Source organism: Trichechus manatus, unplaced genomic scaffold (assembly GCF_000243295.1).
Source record: "Trichechus manatus latirostris isolate Lorelei unplaced genomic scaffold, TriManLat1.0 scaffold00117, whole genome shotgun sequence".
Classification (NCBI taxonomy): domain Eukaryota; kingdom Metazoa; phylum Chordata; class Mammalia; order Sirenia; family Trichechidae; genus Trichechus; species Trichechus manatus.
In genome coordinates this window covers 4,659,396-4,686,818 of record NW_004444053.1, presented here as the reverse complement: position 1 = coordinate 4,686,818, position 27,423 = coordinate 4,659,396, and the positions used below count along the sequence as shown (strand labels likewise).

Sequence of the window (27,423 nt, the reverse complement as noted above, 5' to 3'; positions counted from 1 at the left end):
GGCAGTATTACACAATAGCTCATGAAATGACTCTTCTAACTCCCATTATTCACTTCCCTCTGCTTCTCCCTCTCCTAATATCAGTGACTCTATACTTTGCAAGGTTATTATTTCAGTCCTCACATGAACCTTTGGCCTAGTGACTTATCCCTTGAGGCATGCTATAATCACTGAGAAATGTGCTCCCTGTCATGTCTTATTGCTTAATTATGGCTCTATTTTAGGCTCCCAGAGTCATTTCTCTTGGAAAGACCCCTCTTGTGTATGATCTTTGAACATGCCTCTGTGTTGAGTTATCCTTGAGTTCATACCAGTTTGTTCCATTTCTACCTTGTTCTGGGCTTGGATAATTACTGGCCCGTGGTTCACCACCACCTTCAATAATTTTAACAAGCTCTTACATTTATGCTATTCTTTACATAAGAAGACACTATCAACCCTTTCTCATAAAGGCATGTGCTTAAATTTTTCTAATGCTTGATGGGGTTTTGCCCACTGATAAATCCCAGTGGGCCCCTTATTTTAAATCAACATGCAAAAACCTCTCTCTTTCCAATTCCCTCTGGCTCTGGTACTTCTCTAACATATTGTCTGAGAGGTTTTGTTTTTTGTGTGTTTTCCTTTTAGTCATGTGTGTGTTGCTCCCCAGTGCTAAAAGCAAACTGAAAGATACAGCAGGTCCTAAACACAGTTGATGTATTGTAGAGCAACTGGATAGAATATTTAAAATTAGGAATGTTCTAAAAATTTGGAACTTCTGGAGGATGCATCCATGTTCATTGTTGTAACCACTTATTTGGCCTCCCATTAACAACACATTCTGTTCTATATCAGCCTTTGATAAGTGTAAATCTTAGTCCCTAGACAATAAGCTTCTTAGGACAAAAGGCACACATCAGATACCTCATATATCTCTGTCCATATAGGTAGCTACATACAGTTTGATCAATTGCATAAATAGCTGATACTGTGTTTTTCATGACAGCTGTTTGGAATTAGGAGCTTGGCAGTAGCCTGACATTCAGGCAAAGGCAGACTGGAGCATAGTGTCCCACGTCATCCCTCCAGCGTATTCAAGTCAGGCCTGGGATAGGTCTATGTTGAGGCAGTATAATTACCCTGGTCCAGAGTGGCCCCAGGTCTTGTCTGGCAGACTGAGTTATATCTATCACGACCTTTTAAAATGCTGACCCAGCTCCTTAGAAGTATAAAACCCCAAACATAATTTATAAAGGTCACTGGGAATAGCCTGGGTCAGAATAACTTGAGTTCGTTTTGTGCCAATGCCATAGAAGAGGAAGTCACTGAATGCTTAGATAGTTAAGTTCCTTGAGAATACTACGTTGCTAAATCCAAACAAAGAACGAGATAGGTTTATAGCTGAGTTCTTACTCTATAACTCAAATGCCAGTCCAGCAATGAATATGTGCTAAGAATTCCAATCAGAGATTTTTATCATCTGACTTGGGAACTAAAGTCTCTACCAGCTGTGCTCTCAATGAGTAGAGATTTACCACCTGCAAGTGCTGTAATTCGGCACAACTATGTGGAGGTAAAAGTACCTTGAGAAAAATTTTTATTTTAAATGCAATGAGAACTGTGCTTTAAAAAAAATCTATAAAAATAGCCCTAATTTAAAGAAAGAAGTAGGGAATCTAGGTGTTAAGGAGCCTTAAATCCAGGAATTAAAGTTTAGCTAAGAGAGAAGTATACTTTTATAAGTGAAATTACTGCAACTTGGTACAAAATATCTTTTTTAAGTTGAACCAGTGAGATACCACAAGGTAGTTAACTCCCAAATTACATATCATTAAGAGCCTTGATAACCTTATGCCGTAACTGCGTGAGAAGGAGCAAGAGTTTGGAGTCAGCTGTAAAAAGTTCCCCAATAAACTTGTGGTGGTAATTTTGAGCCAATAACTTAGTCAAAGAAACTAACAATTTTTGTGGATTTATGAATTCATATATCAAAAGCCTTTCAAATGTATTTTATTATTTAAAAAATATATATGATATCAAGGCTATCCTGGAAAAGCCAGTGCATATGGTCCTCATACCAATGAGCCCCATTTCTCATTCATCTGCTCGTTCCTCCCACACATGGGATACAGCTGCCTGTGTATAAAATTGATGCAATATAATTTTGTCACTTATATCATCACCTGAGCACTCAGATACCACCCTGGGAAAACCAAGCAAGATAAAGTTTTTCAAAATAGTGGTTTCAGTGAACCTTTTATAGCCATATTTGAAAGCATTTCACACAAAAAAATACCTGAATTGGTTATAACGCAAAATTTTCAAGTGGAGGAATGCAGTGAACTTCATAGCCTAAGATAATAAGAGATACATTAAGAGCACAGAACTGCAATTTTTCTAGCACTTGAAGTTTAAAATAAGCCAGTTGGCCAACAAGCCACTAGTAAAATCCCTGGTCCTTGATTCCTCATCTGTAAAATAAAATGATTAAATCAGACGTCTGCTGAAGTCCCATCCAATGCACTCATTTCATAGCTCTCATTTCTCCATAGAGCTTGAGACAAGTGCTTAGACTGAGAATTAGCTTGTACTCCTTTTTGTATTTAGCAATATTATAGCATCTCATTTATCGATGAGTTTTCCTTAATCAGGGCTCATACAAGAGTAGATAACTGTATCTACCACATGGAGATCCAAGAGACACTACTGCTACATACTGTTTGAAAAAATTTTAAGGTAAACAAAAAAAATTATAAATACACGAGACTCATTTATTCGTTAGGAAAATCAGTGTTTTGGATGAAGCTTTCAATTTTTATCCCATTCATAAATAAAAATGTAACTATTTACATAAATGCTTCTGTTTAGAGAAGTCAGTAATAGATAGCTGTATCTCAACTAAAATTATGTAATATAAAAACACAAAGTTCATACAGAATATTAGAAGATAGTATAATAACTTTTCCAGAAGCTATTATGGATAATATTGCACTTGTCCTTATCCTTTTAAAATAGTGCTTTTTAAAGACTTAAAACACAATTTTTATACTTGTTGCAATTTCTGATAAATAGATCACAACTTAAAGTAATATATAGATTTTTGTGACAAAACTATAATTTATTTACATATTTACATGTAGTGATCAACTATTAATAATAGGTTATTAATAAGAAAATGAACATTTTAACAATTTAAATGCTTCATGACAGGATAATTTTATGTCTAACATATAAAACACACTGACAGATAACTTTAGAAAGAAAATGTATCAATTTTTTTTAATATCAAAAGTAGCAATTTTATTTAATAATCAATTTCGGATTAGTTTAGCTAATCAGTACCTTGATCAAAGAAAATATATTAATGGTAAAATTACATACACATGTGCAGTGTCTGTAGGGGTCCCTGGGTGGGGCAAATGGTTATGCATGTGCCTACTGAAAGGTTGGCAGTTCTAATTCACCCAGAGGCACCTCAAAAGAAAAACCTGAAGATCTATTTGATCTAATCCTGAAAATCACAGCCACTGAAAACCCTATAGAGTGTAGTTCTACAATGAAACACACGGGGTTGTCATGAGCGGGATTCAACTCAACAGTCTGGTTTTTGGCAGTGTGTATGCGCGCTTGTTTGGGGAGAAGTGGATGGGTGTGTCTGCATATATAAATTAACCAAAATTCAAGTTGTAAACTAAAACCATTTAAAAGGCATATTTAAGACAAGGGTTATGGTGGCTTAAGTTGTCTGGTTCTTTACATAAACTGCAACTTCTAAGTTCTGTTTTACAAATCTAGTAGAGTCCAGACAGATACTTCAACTTGGTACTTCTGTTAGCTGTTTCTGCCTCCACCTCTCTCTCTTTTGCAAATGGTAAAGTTTGTGTCTTTTTACTAATTACACAGAATAGTGTTCCCACTCTCAACACTTCTCTCAGGAGAAGTTATATAATTCAGTTAGATACTGAGTATCATTTTCGTTTTACTTTTCTGTACAGACCAGGTCTAAAAACCCTCTAACCATGCAGTTTTTCTTCCATTCTTTTAAGTTACTTTTATCCCATTAATAAGGATATGCTGAAGGTACTGGACCAAAATCAAGGTAAAATATACCTATTGATACAAAATTACCATAATTTGAGACTTTGGAATGATCAAACATGTTAAAATACTAAAACCAACCACAGATTCAAAAATTAACACTGTTTTGAAGAGATTTCTATCAGAGGCCAGGGCATAATCTACAGCAGAAAGTATACTTTACCATGTACCATATTATTTGAAAAGAACAAACACTGGTACTTCATGTGGGCAGAGCGGCTGATATGTCACCTACAGTAGTTTTAATGTCTTGATTTTGGCAGTTTTGACTATGAAGGGAACTGCTATTGGAATTTTCACACTGTTCATCTATCTCTGGGGAAGCAGTTTGTTCTTGATGCTTTTTGTTCTCTCTAGAAAATCCTAATGTCACCCTGTCCCCAGAAGGATGACATGACTTCTCTAAATGAGCCATTTGTTTTCCTGCTTCTGTTTCTTGTTCCTGCAGCAATCCTTCCACCTCCACCTCAAGTTCCAAAGTCTCCTCATCAGCCTGTACATCCAGCTGTTGCATCAACTCCTCCAACTTCTTGGCCTTCCGGAGCTCATTTTGCTGTATGATCGTACAAAGGTGCTCAGTGAGTTGCTCTTTAGTTTCAGTCTTGCGCTGTAGATCTAGCTTTGCTGTAACATACTCTGCTTCAGCCTTGTCAAACCGCTTCCTGCAAGTACAGGTACAAAGATTAGTCCATTAGCTTGCCACTGAAGAGGAGGAAATTCAAAGGAAGGTGTAAAAACTATAATTACACTCCAAAATCAGAAAAAGAAAATAACAAAAATATGCATATTAATACTTTACTAGCACTTGCCTGTACACCTCAGACAAGTTAGGCAACAGCTGTTGAAACTTCCACAACATCCTTATTTGGATTCTCCTCATATAACAACATTCTTCTGCACTCAGCGAAGGCAGGCTAAAGACGGTGACTTTAGCGGTGTGCTAGCAAGGTGGGGAGCCCTAGTTAGCAATGTCTGCTAATTTCCAAGGTTTAAATACTACCATCATGGCCCATTTCAAGCTACCAATGTGTTATGAATTGAACTGTGGCCCTAGAAAACATGTGTTGGGATCCTAACTCCTATACCCGTGGATGTAATCTAATGTAATCATTTTCCATAATACAATCTAATGTAAATGTAACCAATCAATCAGTTGAGGTCATACCAGTGTAGGATGAATAGTAAACCTATCCACTTCTGAGTTGTAAAAAGAGCAGATTAGATACAGAGGTACGCAGACACAGGGGGAGGACAGGCGTTATCTGACCTGAGGAGCAAGGAGGCAGATGAATCCACAACCCCATGAACTCGAAGGACTGCTAGCTTCTGCAAGCTGAAATAGACGAGGAAGGACCTCCCCCTAGAACCACACCCTGAATTCGGGCTGCTAGCCTCCTGAACTGTGAGAGAATAAATTTCTGTTCTTTAAAGCCACCACTTGGGGTATTTCTGTGGCAACAGCACTAGGAGGCTGAGACACAAGGTGACATCACTGAATGCAGAATTGGGAAGAGGTACATAAAACCTGCACTTGCAAGTCAGCATACAATTGTTTAAATTTATGAGAGGCAAAACAACAGATGGAAAAAGAAGAAAATCTATCTTTCTTGATTAAATGGATTAGAAAAGGAAAAAAATTTTGGTAGTAAGAAAGGATATGAACAGCGACTGGGAGGCGAATATAAATGGGAGAGCATATGAGAGCTGTGGAAAAATGATACTGGGTTGAATTAAAAGGGCAAGAAAAAAAACACCAAGCAAAGGAGAAAACTTCAGGACAAGTTTAGTCAGGGTTTCTCAGCCTTGGCACTAACTGACATTCTGGGCCATGTAATTCTTTGTTGTGAGGAGCTGTCCTGAGCACTGTAGGATGCTTAGCAGCCTCTACTCACTAGCTGCCAGTAGCTCCCACCAGCTGTGACAACCAAAAATGTCCCCGGGGGCAAAATCGGTTCCAGCTGAGTGCCCCTGGGTGAAGTTATTCTCCCATCCTCACTCTGTCTACTCTGCAACAGCAGCCTACTATTAGACTTTTTATCAGGAATTTTAATATGTTTACATACAAATTCTATAGGAGTCTTACGTGAAGTAGGGTAGTTCTATTGGACAAGTACCTTACTATCCACCTTTTCTCTTTTGCACTAGGTAGGTACAGAGCAGAAAAGTTATCACAGTTTGTTGGTATAATGTCTTTGCTTTTTCCATATATTTCCATTGCTTTTCTTTTCACCAAGAAGTTGATCCTCGCTTCCCAATTTGTTCTTCAATTTCATTCCCACGAACAGCTGTGAAGGCCATGTGCCTAATCTGTTATGACTGCCTAAATCAACTTAATGCAGTAAGTAGTTAACAGTATGAAAGTTTTAGCAAAAATGAAACACGCAATTCTCCTAATGTCAGATTCTCTGAGAATGAAGTAAATAGTGGAAAAATAAAAATAAAACTAGCCTTTTAAAAATAATTCCTTGTGTTAATAGTTCTAAAGATGCTCTGTTGGATACCTGGATCCCTTATGTCCATATTTCATTATGTTTATGAATGTTCTTGCATCAAGTATAAAAGCTCTTAGCAATATCCTCTATAGGTACAATGCCTTGTCCCTTCCCAACCCCAAGTCTCCTTTCTCTGCAAGTTTATGGCCTCCCAAAGTCAGTGAGTACAGATTCACAGACTATGCTCATGAATAATGAATTAACATCTGAAAACAGGTCCCTAGGTTGCCACTGATCTTTCACCTGGGACAAATCACTGAAAATTTTGCAAATTGTTTATTTAAAGTCCTTCTGGTCAGAAACACGGATATATATTCTTGTACAGAGTGATTTATGTTTAAAATATTGATTAGTCTCACAAACTGCACCACCAGTCTGGGGCTCAGGTGGGTAATACTAAATAAGAGTATGATCACTTAGTTGGGAACAAAATAGTTTTTTAAGATCATTATACATAACAAAGTAAGACAAATTGAACTGGAAATGTAATTCTAGAATTATTTTGTTATTTTAAAAGGACACTGAATGATGTAATAAATGTTATTTAAAGGATTTTAGAAACTGTATCTTGGTTTTGGTATCTCTGAAATTTAAAAAAATCTCAGTCATTAATGCTCAGTATACTATCAGGTCCCACTGACCCAATTTTCGTTTTTGAGTTCCTTTTTGTGATGTTCTAACTATTTGTGACATTTCATGACTTTTATCCTTTTTTAGAAGTATCCCAAAGAACAAAGAAGAATTTCATTAAAAAATCTGAAACTAATTCTATTTTGCAATTACCATGTGGGCCCACTGGACCCTTTTGTAAATCTAAGCTACATTATAGAGATCTTATTTTTCCTACATCTTGCAACATTTTGCCATTTCATCACTTTAGGAATTATTTCATCATTATTCATCAATCTTGCTAGGCTAAAAAATTAAAAGAATAAGAACATAAAGAATGACTAATTATGTAAAAGGATGTGAAACAAACCATCATCTTAGTTTCCTTACTGTGTGTACAAAGAAAGTACTGCATCACCCTTCAAGAAGTTAAAAAGAAGACCTGAGATACCATCTATGTAATCTGCTCTTTGCTTTTACTGAACAGTTGGGAATTCGTATTTTTTCAGTTTCTGCTAATAACGGCAAAGTGAAGAAAACTGACAGAGAAAGATATTTTACAGTTATCAGACAAATCAGAAGAATGCTGTGGGCAGAGAAAAAAATGGACCCCCAAAGATACATTCAGGTTCGAATCCCCAGGGTTACTATGAGTCACAATCGACTCAACGGCAATGGGTTTAGTGTTGGTGCTGTGGCTTAGTTGGTTAAAGCACCTGTCTAGTAAACAGCAGATCCTGGGTTTGAATCTCAGTAGTGCCTTTATTCAGCTGTGAGGGAATCTTCCATTTGGAGCCCTGATGGCGCAGTAGTTAAGAGCTATGGCTGTTAATCAAAAGCTCAGCAGTTCAAATTCACCAGCCGCTCCTTGGAAACCCTCTGGGGCAGTTCTACTCTGTCTTTTAGGGTCACTATGAATAGGAATCAACTCGATGGCAATGGGTTTTTTTTTTAATCCCCAGAAGCTATGAATATTGCCTTATATGGCAAAAGTGACCATTACTTCATATGGCAAAAGATGTGGTTAAATCACAGATCTTGAAAAGAGGAGTTTACTGTGGATTGTCCCGTAGGCCCTAAATGCAATCACATGTTGTCTCTTTTGTGAGAGAAGAGGAGTGATGCAGCCACAAGCTAAGAACACCTGTAGCCACTAGAAGCTGGAAGAGGAGACAACGGATTCTCCCCTAGAGTCCCCAGAGGGTGCGCCCCTGCCAACACCTTGATTTAGGACTTGTGGTCTCCAGAATTGTGAGAGAGTAAGTTCCTGTCATCTTCAGTCACCCAGTTTGTGGTACGTTGTTACAGCAGCCCCAGGAAATGAACACAAATGCAGAGGCCAGCACTCGAGACAGTGAGATTAGTCATATAAGTGAAGTATCAGATCATGAGTCCTCAGAAAAAGATATCCTATGTGAATTTTCTCAAACTCAAGAATCAATGAGTGAAAAATATATTTCTAAGGATAAAAACAAATATGGTATTCTCATCCAGTTAATCATTTCAACAGGAAGAACTTAATCACAAAATATCTTATAAGAATTTGGACTATCTATGTTGCTAAAAGGATGGGGCAGTATTCTTCCAGCTTTTTGTTTGTGTCAAAATTACTTCACAGAAAGAGGTTTGCTATGCTTAAATTTCTATTAAAATTACAAATAAAGCTGTTTTTCCATAATCGTGTTTATCCTTACTTCTATATTCATAAAATGATGTATATAAACAAGGGGGAGGGGGCTGTTAAATCTACACGGATTCTTTTTCCTAGTATAACCAAACCAGTTGCAGTCAAGTTGACTTCAACTCAAGGCAATCCCATGGGTGTTACAGTAGAACTGTGTTTCATAAGGCTTTTAGTGGCTGATTTTCCAGAAGTAAATTGCCAGGTCTTTCTTCCTAGGCATCTCTCAGTGGACTCAAACCTCCAACCTTTTGGTTAGCAGGCGAATATGTTAATGGATTAGCGGCTCCAAAGGAGAAAGACCTGGCAATCTGCTCCTATAAAAACTACAGCCTAGAAACCCTATGGGGCAGTTCTACTCTGTCACAGGGGTTGCTATGAGTCAAAATCGACTCGACGGCACGCAATAACGTTGACCATCTGCACCACCCAGGGATACCAGTATTCATGGTATACTGAGAGTTAAAAATGTATATATTCTACATGCAGCCACTCTTAATTTTACAAGCTGGTCTGCATAGCATATGGTGGCACTGTAATCACAGCTGTGAACAGCAAAGGCAGCCACTCTCTCAAGCTGGCGCATTCAAAGTGCTGGTCTCCTCAGAGATGTCCGCTCTGACACTGCTCTACAGCAACCATTTCAAGTCACTTCTGGCCTATTCACTAACCAAGAACCTTATATGGATATAGCACTGTACTGGCCACTATAAGCAAAAAAACCAAACCCGCTGCCATTGAGTCCATTCGGACTCATGGCAACTCCATGTGTTACAGAGTAGAACTGCTCCATAGGGTTTTTTTGGCTGTAAACTCTATGGAAGCAGAATCGTCAGGCCTTATTTCTGTGGTGCCGCTGGGTGGATTCGAACCATTAACCTTTAGGTTAGTAGCTGAGCACAAACCATTTGTGTCACCTACGGACCTCCAGGCAATATAGAACTAAGATAATAATAATTTTTATTAAAAAAAAAAAAAAAATCAACTAAATCTCCCGTAGAAACTGACTGCCCTGGGGATTACCTTTCACTAGAAATCTGGATCATAGTATTAATTCACCATTTATACTTTCTCAATAACCATAGATGGAAATTTAAGAAATGTGGTCTTAATCTTACGCATCAACAAGAAGACAGACATGGTTCTAGTCATCATCTCTGGCTTCTCTGACTTACCACAAGCCTTAGGCTTTTAAAGACAGTCTCAAACAACATCCACTTACATGCAACAATGTCAGTGTCAGTACCAAGAGAAATACCATCTTTAGCTTATTAAGCAACATCAACTATATAAAAGTTTATTACAATTTTATTAAGACTATGTATTATGGGATGTTTTCTTCTATAACTAGTAACCTCATCTTCTCTGTGGTATTCTGAAATCTAAAACAATCACATTTGTTAAATAATATTCAATATGCAGAGGCATCCTTCTCCAGCCTATACCAGGACAGATTTAAAACATAATCAGATTGTTTTTCAGTTGAGGCTCCCAGCACCGTACCTTATAATCTGAATTATTTACATAAAGAACTATGAAGGCATAAAAATGTTCCTTTGGTAAACTTATGTTACAGAGAATAAAATGTGCTAAAAATGAAGGCTTAGTTTACTCGTAGTAAAATCTTGGTTACCTCCTTAATGACCTTATTAATAGAAATCTGAAACCTCTAGTCATCAGCTACTGATGGCATTAATCTGGTAAGTTCATTAATAAAGGCAATCCATTAAGTTTAACAGCATACGGTCAAACAACAATTACAAAAATCACAAGGACAACCACAAACCTCTTTCTTAAACACCAAACAGTGAACTGAAAACCACACTGAAGCATTTCCGCTTTATTAAATTGTTATATAAACATTCTGATGCTGCGGTTTACCCTGGGCTAATGAGGCATTCTGATTGATTTCTAGTGTTACAGAGAAAGATGCAAAACTGAGTCATTAACACAGCATTCCCTTGTGAAAAAAGACAAACCAAGATGATTAAAGCAATGTTGAAAGGACTGAAAACCCTGAAATTGGATTTAATTTTTTGCCCTTTTATTTGTTTGCAAAGTCCATGTAATTCTTTACATGTGTTAGTTCATTTTTAAAATATTCCATGATGATTTTTTTCTCTTTAAAAAAATGCCAGTGGTTGAAAACAAGAAAATATATATCAAACCAATTTCTACTATATATATAGAAAAGAAGATAATAAGTGCATAAAATAACATATAATAGAAAAGAAGTATATAAAAGAAGACAAAAAGTTTCAAGTTTCCAAGATGGGGTTGTATTTTCTTTAAAATACTCACAAATTTTATAAAAAATAAACTAGATCGTGTTACTCTGATGAAAACTAAAATAAGAACTAGGCTTCCACCCCGTAATGATCATCTCAGTCAATTTTTTAAGGGAACGGCAAAGTTTAGAGTAAAAATAATAGTTTTAATATGGTTCTGAGATGTTAACAGTTACATGTTTGGGGGCAAGTCACTCAGATATTGTCATTTGTTTAAGAAATAATTATTGAGAGTCTACTATGTGGCATTTACTTTGCTAGACCCTAAAAAATTACTAAAAACTGAGTCCCAAACATTAAATAGCTGATGGTTTAGCAGGAAAGACTAAAATGTAAGTGAACAATGTAAGAAATGCTCTAACGGGCTAACAGGCATATAACAAGGTAAGCTGGTAGAACAGAGTTAAGTAAGTCTTCACAGAAGAGAAGGCGCCTGAATTAGCAAAAAAGAGGAATAATACAGCACCTAATGGGGCTGTTCTGAAGCTTAAATGATGACATGCATAAAAGTGCCTCACCTGGCTAGTAATGGACATTAATTAAACTGGACTCCCTGATCAGAGTTCACTTTCCCCAACTTACCGGGCATATGAATAGTCTAGGCTGGCCTGATCAATCCGGTTCCTGAGGATTCCAATGTCAGTGGACACCATGTCATCTAAAGCCTGTAACTCCTTCTGGATCCGCTTTAATTTCATGGTTTCTGCTTGAGTTCTTTTAGATCTAGAGAATCAGGAACATGAGTAGAAAAATAAAAATCTTTTTTAACAGTGTAGCCATACACGATTTAAGGGAAAAAAAGCAAGATGCAAGATACTAGAGAGAGCACGAGTGAGTGAGTGCATATGGTTATAATATAAGATTTAAAAATTAGAAAAACTTAAATAAAATAAATGCAGGTAACATTTTCATACATCTCTCAGAGACTGCATTTGAGATTTTTTCCTTTTTTCTCCAAATTTTCTATTAGCATATATTATTTGCATAAAGGAGAAAATAAAGTTTAAAAAAATCCCAATAAATAATTCACATGTGAGTCTATATTCATTCAATAAGGAGAATAAGCACTAAAAAAGTACATCTGTATTCCGTTTTCATCAGAACATCCAACACAGCCTTCCAAATTTCTAGCTTTAAATTCTTCTTCCTGCTAAGCCCATTTTCATTTGCCTGACACTTAGTAGACACTGAGAATAGATGCCTACATTAACAAACACCATTTCTTTACGTCTGAAACCATGTATTTGGTTTTTACTTTCTTAGAACTTATTTCCCCTAACTTTTATTGCTTTGATTCTTGTCCTACAGACAAAACTACAGGTCTTCAAATTATTTGTGGGGCTCCAAACAAAACAGTTTTTGCTTTTCTTGTTTAAAAGCACATCCAACCTCATTCCCTCTCAGTCTCCTCTTCACCCCCTGTGTACAATATACACTTAAGAAACAGAACAAGCAAATACAAAAGCAAACCTTTAATCAGGATTTCACTCATTTCAAAATTTTATATACATTTTTGAGGGGGAAGAAAACCCCACATAAAGCCACTATATTGCAACTTACTCTAAGAATGAATTCCGTCCCTTTATAGTACTCAAAAATTATCGACTGACACAACTCAGTCCTGTCTCCTAATTCTGTTTTGCCTGGTCATGAAATGCTCAAGATCATTCTCCTCATTTCTACTCCACTATGCATTTACTTCTGCCTTCTGTCCACAAAAGTTCATTTACTAGTATGATTCTTTTACTTCAAGTACTTCACTGTCAGTATTTTTGCCTACATTAGTGCTTTCTGTCTTAAATCAAAAGCATTCAGGGAAGAGTGAGTGCTGTACCTGTACATTCCTTTATAAAATGCCCAATAAACAGCGTCTCTCCCTCTTCCAAATTGAGGATACTAAAATGCTTTTCAACAGGTAATCACTTGGAGAAAAAAAGAGGGCAGTACTTTTTATGTGTTGTCCTTTTGCTAAAACATAGTAAGAAACTCAGCAAATTGGATATTTTCTACACTTCATGTAAGATCAAGGTGCGCGAGTAGAACGGGGGAAAATCATTTTCAAATAAATACATCCCTCTGGAAAATAAAATTCCAAATAACTCCTACAGCCATCTGTCTCTCTCAGCACCCCTTCAAATCCCTTAGAAATGCACTCCAGCCTCTTAGTCAGTAATAGTTTTGCCAGATTTTTCCAGAGATCTAGAAAGAAAATGCCACTGAGTGCTTGCATTTAGTTCTCACTATTCTCAGCCACTGCCTTGTCTATACTTGATTTCCTACAGCCACAGCAGATTAAACTACAAATAAATGGGCAGAAAGAGTGGGTGGGCAATGGGAAGAGTGGCTTGAACAGGAATGCTGCTGTTCAAGGTAGGCACAACAGCAATGAAGGAGAAAAGGACCACTGATAGACACTGCAATGTAAGAGAAAACTGATCTCATACAGCATGTGACAGTGCTCACAATGGTGACCTCAAGTCATCAACAAAAGGTTATACTATATTTAAGAAAATGTCACAGGAAACACAATTAAGATTTGTAGGAGTATAAGTCACTTATGTGGAATACCTTATTCTGCCACATGCCAGATCATTAAGGACTCCCTACATCAAACTTAAAACCTGCATTTGTTGCTAACTTACATATGTTCACAGCTATTTACTCCTTTCGTTACAAATGTGCAGATGATTAAACTGAAAATACTGGTGCTGGTCCTTAAGTTTCAACTGCATCTACATTCATAAATTCAATATGACCTATGCTTAAAAAGTCCTCCTTAATTAAGGTAAGACAACCAGAATTTAGGTATCATTCATAAAGCATAAATAAGTTGTTTAATTAGCCTTAAATGGTTATAGAGAAAATAACCATTTACTAGAGCAGACATGGGAAAATAAACATAAAGCATGACTGACTGACTTCAAGCTACAAACAACCTCTCCTGGTTCATGTGCCTCACCTTTCTGCAATAGCTTTGGCCAAAATAGCTTTCTTACGTTTATTTTTCTCTTCCATTAGCCGTTGTTCTTGTTGGAGGACTTCCCAACGAGATTTTTCTTGCCTGGGGAACAAAAAAAGTATAAAAGTGACTTATGAAAGACTGCTACCCCATCCCATACCTTACCAGTCTCAGTCCCCTAACTATAAAATTTAATCAACCAGATTATGTATATTTTCTTTCAAAAGTCCTCTTAAAAGGGACCCATCTGCAGCTCGTTATTTTATTCTAATAGGAACAAAGACTATGATCTGAAGTAAAGGAGGCTTACATAAATTGGCCCTTTGAAATCCATTATATATATATAATCTAGAAACCCACAAACTGGAAGCCAGAGTACTTTGGCTCTTTTTAGGAGTACAAAGAAACTTGTGTAAGTTAATTAGGTATTATATGCTAAACGGAGATCAAAATATATTGGTATGTAGCTTATGCCATCTGTTATAGTCTTACCTTTTAGAGTTTTCTATAATGAAAGCCTCCACCACGTTAACATCTTTAAGACAATAACCAATGTTTATTTCATGTATTTTCTTTCAATTTGCTCATTTCTTTCCAACTCTTCAACACTTCTAAACAGAGTGAAACACTGTTAACTATGACTGGAAAGAATTCTGGGCTAAAGAAAAACCTCGAAGACCTGAAAACACGAATTAGTTCCCAATCTGTTCAACTCTGAAAGTATAGTAAAATTTCCCATAAATACTGAATTTCATGTCAACTCAAATTAACCAAGGTAATGGCAAGATTATCTACTCCGACTATTGTCATTTCTTACAGCCATTATAGCCAAGATCTTTTCTTCCCAAGCTTAGTTACCACTTTCAAAACTGTCCTTCTCACCATTCCTACAGCCTCCACTTTAGTGCTGGCAGTGGCCATTTCTCATGTTTACTACAACAGGCATTTCACCTTAGTCTCATCTCACTCAGCACTCAACAGTCTTACATGCTGACACCTGGGTTTTCTCTAACCATTATTCTGATCCAGACATGTCTCCGTCAGAGGCTTGGTGGTATCCTGCTGTATCAGGGAATTGGCTAGGCAGGCAGTTTATGCCTCCAAGGCCTTCTTTACTTCCTTAATCCTCTACTATTCTCTGGTCAACCCTTCGCCTCTTCCAGAGAAGACACATATCATCTCCGAGCTTCTCTAAAAAGAGATGCAGCTTTCCTTTCTCCATCTTAAAACCTCAGAATTTCCCCTTTCCAAAATACCTAAGGAGGATAATTTCCCAAAGACATTCCATCTAAATTGTCCAGCTAAATTTAAACTCACCTACCACCTGTCTCAGATTATTTGTTGGTCAACTAGACTTAAAAGTATTTATATATATTTGTATGTACTTATACAATGTTCGTTTCATAGGTTATGCGATTTTATTATCTGTCAAAATGATTTCTTACTTGTAAACCCCCTGTGGGAAGGGAACAATTTAAACTCATAGTACAAATTTGGACCAGCAGAGATTAAAAAAAAATTTCAGAGATTAGAAAAAAATATAAAATACTTTGAAAAAGACTTAAGAAATAGAAAACAGGAACAAAAGCCATCCTTTCTCCCATATAAGTGATAAATCAGGAGAAAACAAAGAAATGAGTAGATATTACAACATATGCTCTAAAATACAAAAAGTTCTGATTATCAGAATTCACAAGAATTCATCATGTAATGATGTAGTCATCCTCTGTTGTGGTCATCCATTCTCCATTTTCTCATAATACCAATTTTCACATAATGACTTGGTCTTTGGAATCTAACCATGTCGATAAATGAAGAGTGACTGTATTAGCTTTGGAAAGATAACATCTTCTCTGAATCCCAGAGACCTCATCGGTAAAGTGAAAATAACATGCATCGCAAGGCTGTTGTGAAGACTACATTACATAAAACATAAAACGCCTAACAGTGCCTGGCATATAATACAGTCTGGTGGTAGCTATCTTTCAACAGTTTATTTATCAGATTTCTAGGCTGCAATATAAAATGGAGGAAATATTAAAACCTGTATTTCCTCAAAGCCCAACAGAAAAAAGAAAAAGTAAAACGGGTGGAAAATCTCATGGATATATAGACTTACTAACAATTCCATTTTCTTTCTCTCCAATTTGCAATCTGGCTTTGGAGGTAGAACCTCCACTTTTTTGTTGAGGTTCACATCATGGGAAGTCTCAAATCCCAGTTCCTTTGGCTGACTTTCAGTACCCGGTTGTTTTTCATCACCAATAGGAGAGGTGAGTGTGACAGGAGGAGCAGGAAGACAAGAATGTGGTTTTTGAGTATTAAATCTCTGTTTTGGTGTGGAAAGCAGCTGTTCTGGAGGTAATGAGGTTGATCCATCTTGAAGTCCAAGGTTTTGGCTTTGTTCTTGAAGGGCTTTTTCTCGCAGAAGTTGTTGTCGACTTTTGTTCACGGGGCGACGCCGCTGTGGTTCAAACGGATCTATATAAAGAGAAAAATGGGAAAAATTCCTTTGTGTGAGCAACAAAACATTATAATTTCGCTAAGGAAATAAAGCATTAACAACATTAAACTTAGATAAGAAAAAATTCAAGAGGATGGTTTTTTGTTTTGTTTTTCCCTTCCCTATCTTGAACACCCACGGAAAAACAGCCATCTTCCTATACTTTCAACAGTTCTCAGTTCATACTGTTAATATTTAATAAAAACTGCTCCAGCTCTCAAGTTATCATCAGAGGAAGTCAATCTGTCTGTATGAGTTAGGCCTTAGGACACAAAGCAAGGCTTCTGTTTTAACTTGATTTGACAGTTAAGAGAATCAGCACATTTTGACAAAATTAGATAATTAAACTTTCTATACGTCTTACTTAAATTTATGGTTCTGTCTGCTTTCCTAAAACAAAATGCTGAGTTTTCAAATGGACTTCTTTTCTTACGTTTTAATAGATTTTACGACAATTTGATAAATAGGTAGATGCTATCTATACAGAATGTAACTGAGTGAAGTTATATTTCTAGGAATGTTAGTTAGTCCTGAATCTTTTTCATCTTCCAGAACAATCTTAGGTTGTATTCCTCCAAAGTCTAGTCAGCCTCTAATTAATGTATGTAAACAAATTTTAACAGTGGACTAAGTATACCAATAAAAACCCATTGCCATCAAGTAGATTCCAATTCGTAGCGACCCTACAGAACACAGTAGAACTGCCCCATAGGATTTCCAAGGATAAGACATAATTAGATGAAATAAGCAGACCTAACATAGCTTAATGGCTTCACTTAAGATGATCTGGTAAGGTTTTCACGCTCAACTGTTGAGTCAAGAGGAGATCCTGTATCAGTTTTGCTTTGTTTATTCTTCCAATTAAAAGCCAAAGTCAGAAAACGACTGTGATAATTATGCCAACGAAGACTGAATCCAGATTCCTATTGATAGTTACTAGATGCCATTTACGCCAGCGCAGGCTTCACTTTGTTTACGCTTCCAATTGATAGCACGTAATTTATGAACAGGCTTCAGTAGAGTCAAGGTTCTGACTGATCGTTTAAAAAGCGACGGGGATATAACCATCAACTTAAATTAATAGAAACAAATGCAGTTTCAATTGTTTATTTTCCAATTACCAGGGTACTATCAATCCATGTACTACTCGATCCATGACTTCTTGACCATGGTTTATACCTTTATTATACAAATATGATCAAAAGTAACATTTTCGGACTATTGAATGAGGGTGAAGGAGGCAGAAATTCACTTCTGGAAACGTCACAAGACATGCGTGGTATGTGCACAGGTGTGCTATGCCAGAACTTTTTTACATTATTTCTTCATGTCCACGTGTTGTATGTGTACACGTTAGTCACGGGGGGTGCGCTATTTGCGAAAAATACGGCATTCTTGGTTTCTGATCATTATTCACACTGTCAGAAAACATCATAGAGCCTGCTTACCTTCCAGTTCAACCCATTAGCTGAATTATCAACAGTCCCTCTAAAATTCAGTACTGCAGTTTCTATTTTATTCTGCATTTCCAGAACCTACATTATTGGCTTGCCTACAACTCAGGGAGGTCTTGCTACAGCAATTAAATGCTCTGACCAGTAGTGCCAGGCCACTTCTGCTCACAAGTGGCCAGAACTACTACATGGTCGTAAACAAATACAAAGGGCCTGGGCATATGCCTGGGAAGGAGAGGGAACCAGAAGCATTTGACAAACTTCACCAATCATTGTTAATTTAAAAAGACTGGATAAGTTCCAAAATTTTTTTAAAATGAATTTTAAAATATTTAATATTAATCTGAAGTTTAGGTAAGTAGCCAAAAAAAGAAAGAAAACTAAGAAAAACACCAAAAGAACACAAAAAACAAAAACAAACAAACATTTTGATTGACTGAATTAAGCCAATAAGCTACCAGTATGTGATGTCTGGTACACACTTTTTTTTTTTTTTAAGCCCTGCTCCCCACACCTAAGACAATGATCATTCTGAATCATGAGTTCATCATTTCCTTGCTTCCCTTTTTTATAAGTTATATTGCATCTACAAATATTTCTTAAAAGTATTAAGTTGTTTTTCTTTATAAAAAGAGCATCATGCTGTATCATGCTGTATGTAATCACTTTTTAAACTTATTATTATACTGGCAATCTGCATCCATGTTGTTCATGTCACTGCAGCTTCTCATTCTGAAGGTTGTATAATACTGCAATGTGTGAATAAACCAGAATCTATTCAACTTCTTCCACTGAGGGACATTCAGGTTAGTACCAAGTTACTGCTTCTATAAATTTTGCTGTTATGTCTCCTCTCGTACATGTACAAGAATTTCTCTTGGGTATTCATCTAGAAGTAGAACTGGTAGGTCATAAAGTATAACTTTAGGAGAAATGTCAAACTGCTTTCCAAAATGCACTCCCCTCAAGAAATGTATAATATCCTGTGGATGCACTTTCTCTTCAATACATGCTATAGTCAGGCCTCTTAATTTTTTGCCAGTTGAATGGGTGTAAAGCAGTATCTCATTGTACTCTTTATTTGCAATTCTCTACTCATTGATGGTGATGAGCATCTCTTTAAATTCATTTTGTATGAAATATCTAGCCAAGTCTTTTGTTCATTTTCCTTTTGGGTTGTTTGTGTTTTTCATAAATCGGCAGCAAACAACTAGAAAACACAATTAAGGAGAAGGTATCATAGCAACACCAGAAATGAAACTATAAAGAACACAGGAATAAACCCAATAAAAGGGTGTTCAAGGCCTCTAGAGGGAAAATCTAAAACTTTATTAAGAGATATTAAAGGAGACCTAAACAAATGGAGACATAAACGATGTTAGTGAAAAATAAGACAATAATGTAAACATGTCAGATCTCTCCAAACTGATCTAAAGATTCAATGCAATTCTAGTCAAAATCCAATTTGGGTTTTCCATGAAATCTCAACTGGGTTAAATTATTCAAAACTTTATATGAAAAGATAAAAGTTCAAGGACAGAAAGGAAACTTAAAAAAAAATGAAGGAGACTAAACTACTAGATATCAGGAATTAACATGAAACTTTAAGACAGTGTAGTATTTGTGCAGGAATAGACCAAAAAAAATCAATGGAATAGAGACATTAGAAACAGATTAGTACATATACAAGCACACCTCATTTTATTGTGCTTCAAAGATACTGTATTTTTTACAAATTGAAGGTCTGTGGCAACCCTGCATTGAGCAAGTCTATTGGTGCCATTATTCCAACAGCCTGTGCTCACTTCGTATCTCTGTCACATTCTGGTAATTCTCGCAATATTTCAAACCTTTTCATTACTATTATATGTTACGGTAATCTGTGATTAGTGATCTCTGATGTTACTATTATAATTGTTTTGGGATGCCACGAACCACACCCATATAAGACGGCAAACTTAATTGATACATGTTGTGCGTGTTCTGACTGCTCCACTGATGGGCCATTCCCCCATCTCTCTCCCGGCCCTCCCTCTCCTGGGGCCTCCCTTTTCCCTGAGACATGACAATATTGAAATTAGGCCAATTAATAACTCTACAATGGCCTCTAAGCATTCAAGTGGAAGGAAGAGTCACATGTCTCACTTTAAACCAAAAGCTAGAAACGATTAAGCTTAGTGAGGAAGACATGTTGAAAGCCGAGATAGGCTGAAACCTGAACCTCTTCTGCCAAACAGGTAGCCAAGTTGTGAATGCAAAGGAAAAGTTCTTGAAGAAAATTAAGAGTGCTACTCCAGTGAACACACAAATGATAAGAAAGCAAAACAGCCTTCTTGCTGATATAGAGAAAGTTTTAGCGTTCTAGATAGAAGATCAAACCAGTCACGGCCAAAGCCTAATTCAGAGCAAAGCCCTAACTCCTTAATCTATGAAGGCTGAGAGAGGTGAGGAAGCTGCAGAAGAAAAGTTGGAAGCTGGCAGAGGTTAGTTCATGAGGTTTAAGGAAATATCCCATCTCCATAATACAAAAATACAAGGTGAAGCAGCAAATGCTGACGTAGAAGCTGCAGTAAGTTATCCAGAAGATCTAGCTAAGATAACTGATGAAAGTGGCTACACTAAACAACAGATTTTCGATGTAGACAAAGCAGGCTTATATTGCAAGATGCCATCTAGGACTTTCATAGCTAGAAAGAAGTCAATGCCTGACTTCAAAGCTTGAAAGGACAGGCCAACCTTCTTGTTAGGGGCTAATGCAGCTGGTGACTTTAAGTTGAAGTCAATGTTCATTTACCATTGAAAATTCTAGGGTCCTTAAGAATTATGCTAAATCTACTTCACTTGTGCTCCATAAATGAAACAACAAAACCTGGATGACAGCACATCTGTTTACAACATGGTATACTGAATATTTTAAGCCCACTGTTGAGACCTACTGCTCAGAAAAAAAGATCCCTTTCAAAATATTACTGCTCATTCACAATGCACCTGGTCACCCAAGAGGTCTGTTGGAGATATACAAGGAGAGTAATATTGTTTTCATGACTGCTAACACAACATCCATTCTTCAGCCCATGGATCAAGGAGTAATTTCGACTTTCAAGTATTATTATTTAAGAAATACATTTCATAAGGGTATCACTGCCATAGTGATTAGTCTGATGGATATGAGTAAAGTTAATCAAAAATGTTCTGGAAAGGATTCACTATTCTAGATGCCATTAAGAACATTCATGTTTCTTAGGAGGAGATCAAAATATCAACATTAACAGGAGTTTGGAAGAAGTTGACTCCAACCCTCATGGATGACTTTGAGGAATTCAAGACCTCAGTGGAGGAAGTAACTGCAGATGTGGTAGAAATAGCAAGAGAACTAGAATTAGAAGTGGAGCCTGAAGATGTGACTGAATTGCTGTAAGCTCATGATAAAACTTTAATGGATGAGGAGTTGCTTCTTATGGATGAGCAAAGAAAGTGGTTTCTTGAGATGGAATTTACTCCTGGTGAAGATGTGTGAACATTACTGAAACGACAACACAGGATTTAGAAAATTACACCAACTTAGTTGATAAAGCAGCAGCAAGGTTTGAAAGGACTGACTCCAATTTTGAAAGAAGTTCTACTGTGGGTAAAATGCTATCAAATAGCATCACATGCTACAGAGAACTCTTTTATGAAAGGAAGAGTCAATCAATGTGGCAAATTTTATTACTCTCTTATTTTAAGAAATTGCCACAGACACCCCAGCCTTCAGCAACCACCACCCTGATCAGTCAGCAGCCATCAACATCAAAGCAAGACCCTCCACCAGCAAAAAGATTATGACTCACTGAACACTCGGATGATAGTTAGCATTTTTTAGCAATAAAGTATTTTTTAATTAAGGTGTGTACTGTTTTTAAAGACATAATGCTGTTGTACACTTAAAAGACTACACTATAGTGTAAACAACTTTTATATGCACTGGGAAAGCAAAAAATTCATGTGATTCACTTTATTGAGGTGGCCTGGAACTGAACCTACAAATATGTCTGAGGTATACCTGTATGAAACATTGGTATATGGCAGAGTAGCATGTCATATCAAGAGCAAAAGGTGGCATTATTCAATATACGGATCTGGGAATAATACTGGATCCATACATCACACAATATAAAAACAAGCAAACAGAAAACTCTCCAAATGGATTAAGGACTTAAATGTCAAGTTAACACTTTAAATCTTAGTTGAAATACATTGCTTTATGCAGTTTTCTGAATCTGGACTATCTTATATTAAAAATATTAAAAAATATTTAATAGAAAATAAAAATGAATTATCTTTTAGACCCTATGGCAGAAGACTAATTTCTTAAGATAATGGAAATGTTGACTTATATAAAAAATGACAAATTTGACTATAATTGTTAATTTGAAAGATAAAAGTTAAATGACAAGTTACAAATTAGAAGTACATCGTATCTATCTGCCTTCTTTGAGGCCAACTTTAAATATCCTCTCTGACATCAACTGCAAACGCAGCTGTCCTCCTTCTGACCCTAACCACAGGAGCTAGGTGAAATCTCACAAGTTAAAAGGCACAATCCTCCAGACTGCCAAGTCTGCCCAAAACCTTAGACACCAGTTGCAAGCTAAGGGTTTCCCATGACACCCTCCTTTCTGACTTTCCAGCTACAAATTCAGGGGGTCCTCACTATCCCCTTGGGTTCAGTGATTCACTAGAATGACTCACAGAACTCAGGAAAGCACTATACTTACTATTCCGTTTTTATTACAGCAAAAAGGACACGAACGAAGACACATACAGGGTGAGGCTGGGAGGGTCCACAACTCGAAGTTTCCACGCCTCAGAGGACACATTACTCTCCCATGTACTGATGTCTATTACCAGCCAGGAAGCTTACCTGGGCTTCATGCCCAGAGTTTTTATTGGGATTTCATTACACAGGCATGAGTGAATGAATCACTGTCCATGTGATTAAACTCAACCTCCAGTGCCCTGTCCCTGAGCTAGAGCTGATATTACCTGATGGGTCTTTCTAGCATGGCCAGCCCCTACCCGAGTCACATCATTAGTATAACAAAATATCAGTGGTGAAATTCTAAGGTTTTAGAGATTATCCCTCAAGAACCAAAGACAAAGACCAAATTCTTTGGGTAAAGTTAACTGTACATTCCACAAGAAGATATTCATAATATAATTGGCAAAGAACTACTATCAAAAATAAAGAACTCTTATGAATAAATATTTACTAGAAAATGACAGCACATGGTTGTCATTATTTTTTTACTTCAATTTTTTTCATTATGAAATTGATCATACATCAAATATATGTGCATATATGCATATGCATATATATGTATATATTCATGTATGTATGTGTATGTGTGTGTGTGTATATATATCCAATGTGCATGGGTAATAAAATAATAATAACCCAGCTTAAGAAATAAAACATGACTGTAGTAGACATAACTATTGTTTAAGGACAGCCACTTTTGGAATACACAAGAGAACTGTACTTCCAGATCCTCAAGTCATATGACTTGCTTTTGTTCAGTGAAATGTAAGTAGAAGTGACATATGTCACTTACTGGTGGAAGCATTTAATTGACAATGTTCAATTGTCAACATTCCTCTCCTCCTACCACAGTGAACTCTGATTATTACCACACCAAAAGATAGTGTGGAGTGGCCATGTGGAGCAGAAGCACCTGCCAAATCATGCTAGATATGAAGCAAGGGTGAAAAATAAACCTTCATTATTTTAAACCATTGATATTTTAGGGCTATTTGTTACTGCAGCTTAATCGGGCTTAACCTGATTTCATAATTACCAACACCTTCAAAATTCCCTATATATTTGCCCCTGCCTCTTCATAAACCTGAATTTTGTGTTTCATTTCCTGTATTTTCTTTACGGTTTTCCTACATCCCTAAAAGAATAGTCAATTTTATATGACCTTGAAATTATATAAGTGGTATCAGACTGCACATATATTCTTCTGCAACTTGCTCTTTTCATACATTTATGAAATTTACACACATTAATGCATGTAGCTGTAGTTCATATATTCACACTAGCTATATGGTAGTCCACAGAATTATCATGCCACAAATTATTTATCCACTCTCTTGTTAATGAACACTTGCTCACTTCTACCTTTTTAATATTATAAACAACACTGTTAAGAACATTCCTCATCATGTTTCCCAAAGTACATATGAGTTTCTCTAGAGTACGGTTGCCTTTATTTTTGTTGGCAACTCTCTTTCTAGATTATTTAATTAATTACATTTTTAAGTTGCAGAACAGCTAGAAGGGGCCTTAAAAAGTAAAGAACCAACTCTTCTCCTTTTACGAATGAGAAACCCAAGGCAAAAAGATTTAAAAGTAGAGCTGGCAGGTCTACACGCCAATCACTGTGTTTGGCTATGTGCGTATAAAAATGGTAAGATATTTTCTTTGTCCTCAAGGTAGTCATCCGTTAGTGAGTTGGTATCTAGACGCTAAAGTCTCTCTACCAAATCTTGGGTCTTCAAATTCAGGTCCTTATCATCCTCTCTCTATCCCAAACTGCAAGATATTATGAAATGTACTTCTACATAATCAAAGTATTGTTTAATTTAGGCTTCTACATTAAGTCCTCTTCCCACTAGAAAACTCACTCCACTAATACATACCCTTTGTGAAATCTTCCCAAGCTCCCCACAGCCCCTTGCACAGTGAGGTTCCTCCTAGCTCTGCAGCAAGCTCTTGTACAACATCTACTATCACTTTATTTTAAGGTTGTTTATTCTCCTCACTAGACTACATGTAAGCTCTCTGAAAGCAGGGATGATGTCTTGTTCATCTTTGCATTCCTAATCAGAGGTGATAACTGGAACTTGGGACCAGACCAGAGAAAGGGTACTTGCACTCCATACATCTGAATAAGTGAATGGATATTGAAAACACAAAGCAAACGAATTTGAGCAAATCAAGCTAGACAGAGTCAATTAATCACACATTGTAGTATAACCTGAGCCCTGGTGGCACAGTGGTTAAGTGATATGGCTGCTAACCAAAAGGTCAAAAGTTCGAATCCACCAGCCACTCCCTGGAAAACCCTATAGGGCAGTTTTCCTCTGTACTATAGGGTCCCTATAGGTCAGAATCGACTTGACGGCAACAGGTTTGGTTTTTTTTGTTTTGTTTTTGGTAGTATAACCTTTATACTTTGTACCAACCAGTTGAAATTTCCCCCATCTATATGATCTACACTGGCTCTATATTACTAATTTACTTTCTTTTCCACTTGTCAGCCTTAGAACAGTCTCACATCTATGCTAAAAACAAAACAAAACAAAGCAAAAACCCAAACAAGTAAAATTTTAAAAAAATTAAACAAACAAACAAACAAAAAACAGGCCTACCCAAGCATCATCCAATTTTCTTACAAATATCCAATAAAAGGCATGGTAAAGTTTACTTAATTTTCTCCCAAAGTTGGGAAAATTATAAGGACACTACAGATACCCTTCCTTATTCAAAAGGACTGCCATCACTCCCATTAACATGATTACAAGCCAAACAATACACACTACAGAGAAACTCTTTGCATGAGATAAAGGCCTAGAATGTAAAATGTGTCCTGATCTTAACTTATTTAGGTAAGTCAGCTAAACAAAGTAAACTCTTTCTGTGCATGTTTAAACTGTGCCAAAGGAAGATAATCTGAGAACTAAAAATAAGTTATGGTACCAAGAGTGGTGTAAACTGCTCCCCAAAATGGTGTGTACTACCAAGATCCATTCAGATCTTCATGAAATTTCAACCACAAGCAAACCATAGTTATATCACTGAGACCGTCTCACCAAGCATAGGTAAACTTAGTTGCTTCATCAAAAGAAAACAAAACAGTATAAACCCACTCAGTGATTACTTCATAAAGGGGAAGCCCAAAATTTTAGCTTACCCAAAGTTGGTAGAAATATATATATATATATGAATGGATGTGTTGGAATCATCTGGACAGCAACGGATTTTTATATATATGTATATATGTATGCATATATATGTATACATGTATGTATATACACATATGTATATATATGTATGTGCATGAATGTTATTGTTGTTAGGTGCCGACTCATAGCAACCCTATATATAACAGAACGAAACACTGCCCGGTCCTGTGCCATCCTCACAATTGTTATGCACTGTTGCAGCTACTGTGTCAATCCATCTCACTGAGGGTCTTTCTCTTTTTTGCTGATCCTCTACTTCACCAAGCATGATGTCCTTCTCTAGGGACTAGTTCCTCCTGATAACATGTCCAAAGTATGTGAGAGAAGTCTCCCCGTGTGTGTGTGTCACACATATATACAAAACTTTACATCTAACCCCTCAAAGACCCTTTAAGTTTGCTGACTCTCAGAGTTAAAAAGAACTGCCAGAATAATTTGGCAACAGGAAGTGAATGTAGCAATCCAGGTGTATTATGAAAAGTACCGAATTTTTGCGCTTATTCAGACTCTGTGCTCCCTTTTTTCCAACCATTACCTGCTTCTATAAGTTTATTATAATTCCTCTAATACGGTGTACGCCCCTCGTCTTTACCTCACCCTAACCCCAACCCTCCCACCACTGATCTATCTGTGCAGCAATGCTCCCTAAAGGAGACAACCAGACGTTAGGGTCACCTCCACTTCCAAGTTCTATCCCTTTCACAGGAAAAAGTGAAATACCCGAAATAGATTCCTGAACCCTCTATCCTAAAAGTACACCCCTGCCCCCGGGCCTGCCTGTCTTTCCGTGGCTCCACGTACATCCACCTCTAGAGCCACCTCAATCCTGTTACCCCACCTACAACCTCTTTTCCCAAAAAACACACCCTCTTCCCGGCCCCGTTCCCCTCCAAAAGCTCCAGTCCCGCCCCTTCCCTTAAACAGATCCAAGAATTGACCCTCTGCAGGCACGTCCCGTTACCTTTAGTCGGCTTTAGTCTTCTCAGCTCCTCCTCAGAAAAGCCGGCCCAAGCCTGCGCCATCTCCCCGACCTGCCGGTACCCCAGAACACCGCAAACTTCAGACACCCGGACTGCCAACGCTACCTCCCAGCCACATCCGGGTTCTTCCCCCGCGGCTGGCCAGCCAATCAGCGCGCCGGGCTCCAGACAGAAGGCCCTGCGGTCGGGTCCGGCCCTTTTTGAGGCTGCCTCTGGCAATGCCGGACAAACTGCCGAAGGAAAACTTGGCCACGCAGACATTACTATACCTTGCCCTGGCTCTGCTCTCTCTCCCTTTTTCTAATTCTAGGGGTTAACTTCCTCGAGAGATAAGGGAGAGATGGCTTTGGGGATAAGTGTGGTGATAAAC

General features: G+C 37.2%; 1 protein-coding gene across 1 annotated transcript; it reads right to left on the bottom strand.

Annotated features, from left to right (window-relative positions):
- Nucleotides 1-334: 334 nt before the first annotated feature.
- GORAB (golgin, RAB6 interacting) lies at nt 335-27,423 on the bottom strand. The gene is made up of 5 exons (XM_004384128.2): nt 27,035-27,423; nt 16,230-16,587; nt 14,107-14,208; nt 11,730-11,870; nt 335-4,739 (listed from the first exon to the last, which is right to left on the bottom strand). Exons 1-5 carry the CDS (start codon nt 27,312-27,314, stop codon nt 4,280-4,282), a joined length of 1,341 nt encoding a protein of 446 aa, XP_004384185.2. The 5' UTR covers nt 27,315-27,423; the 3' UTR covers nt 335-4,279.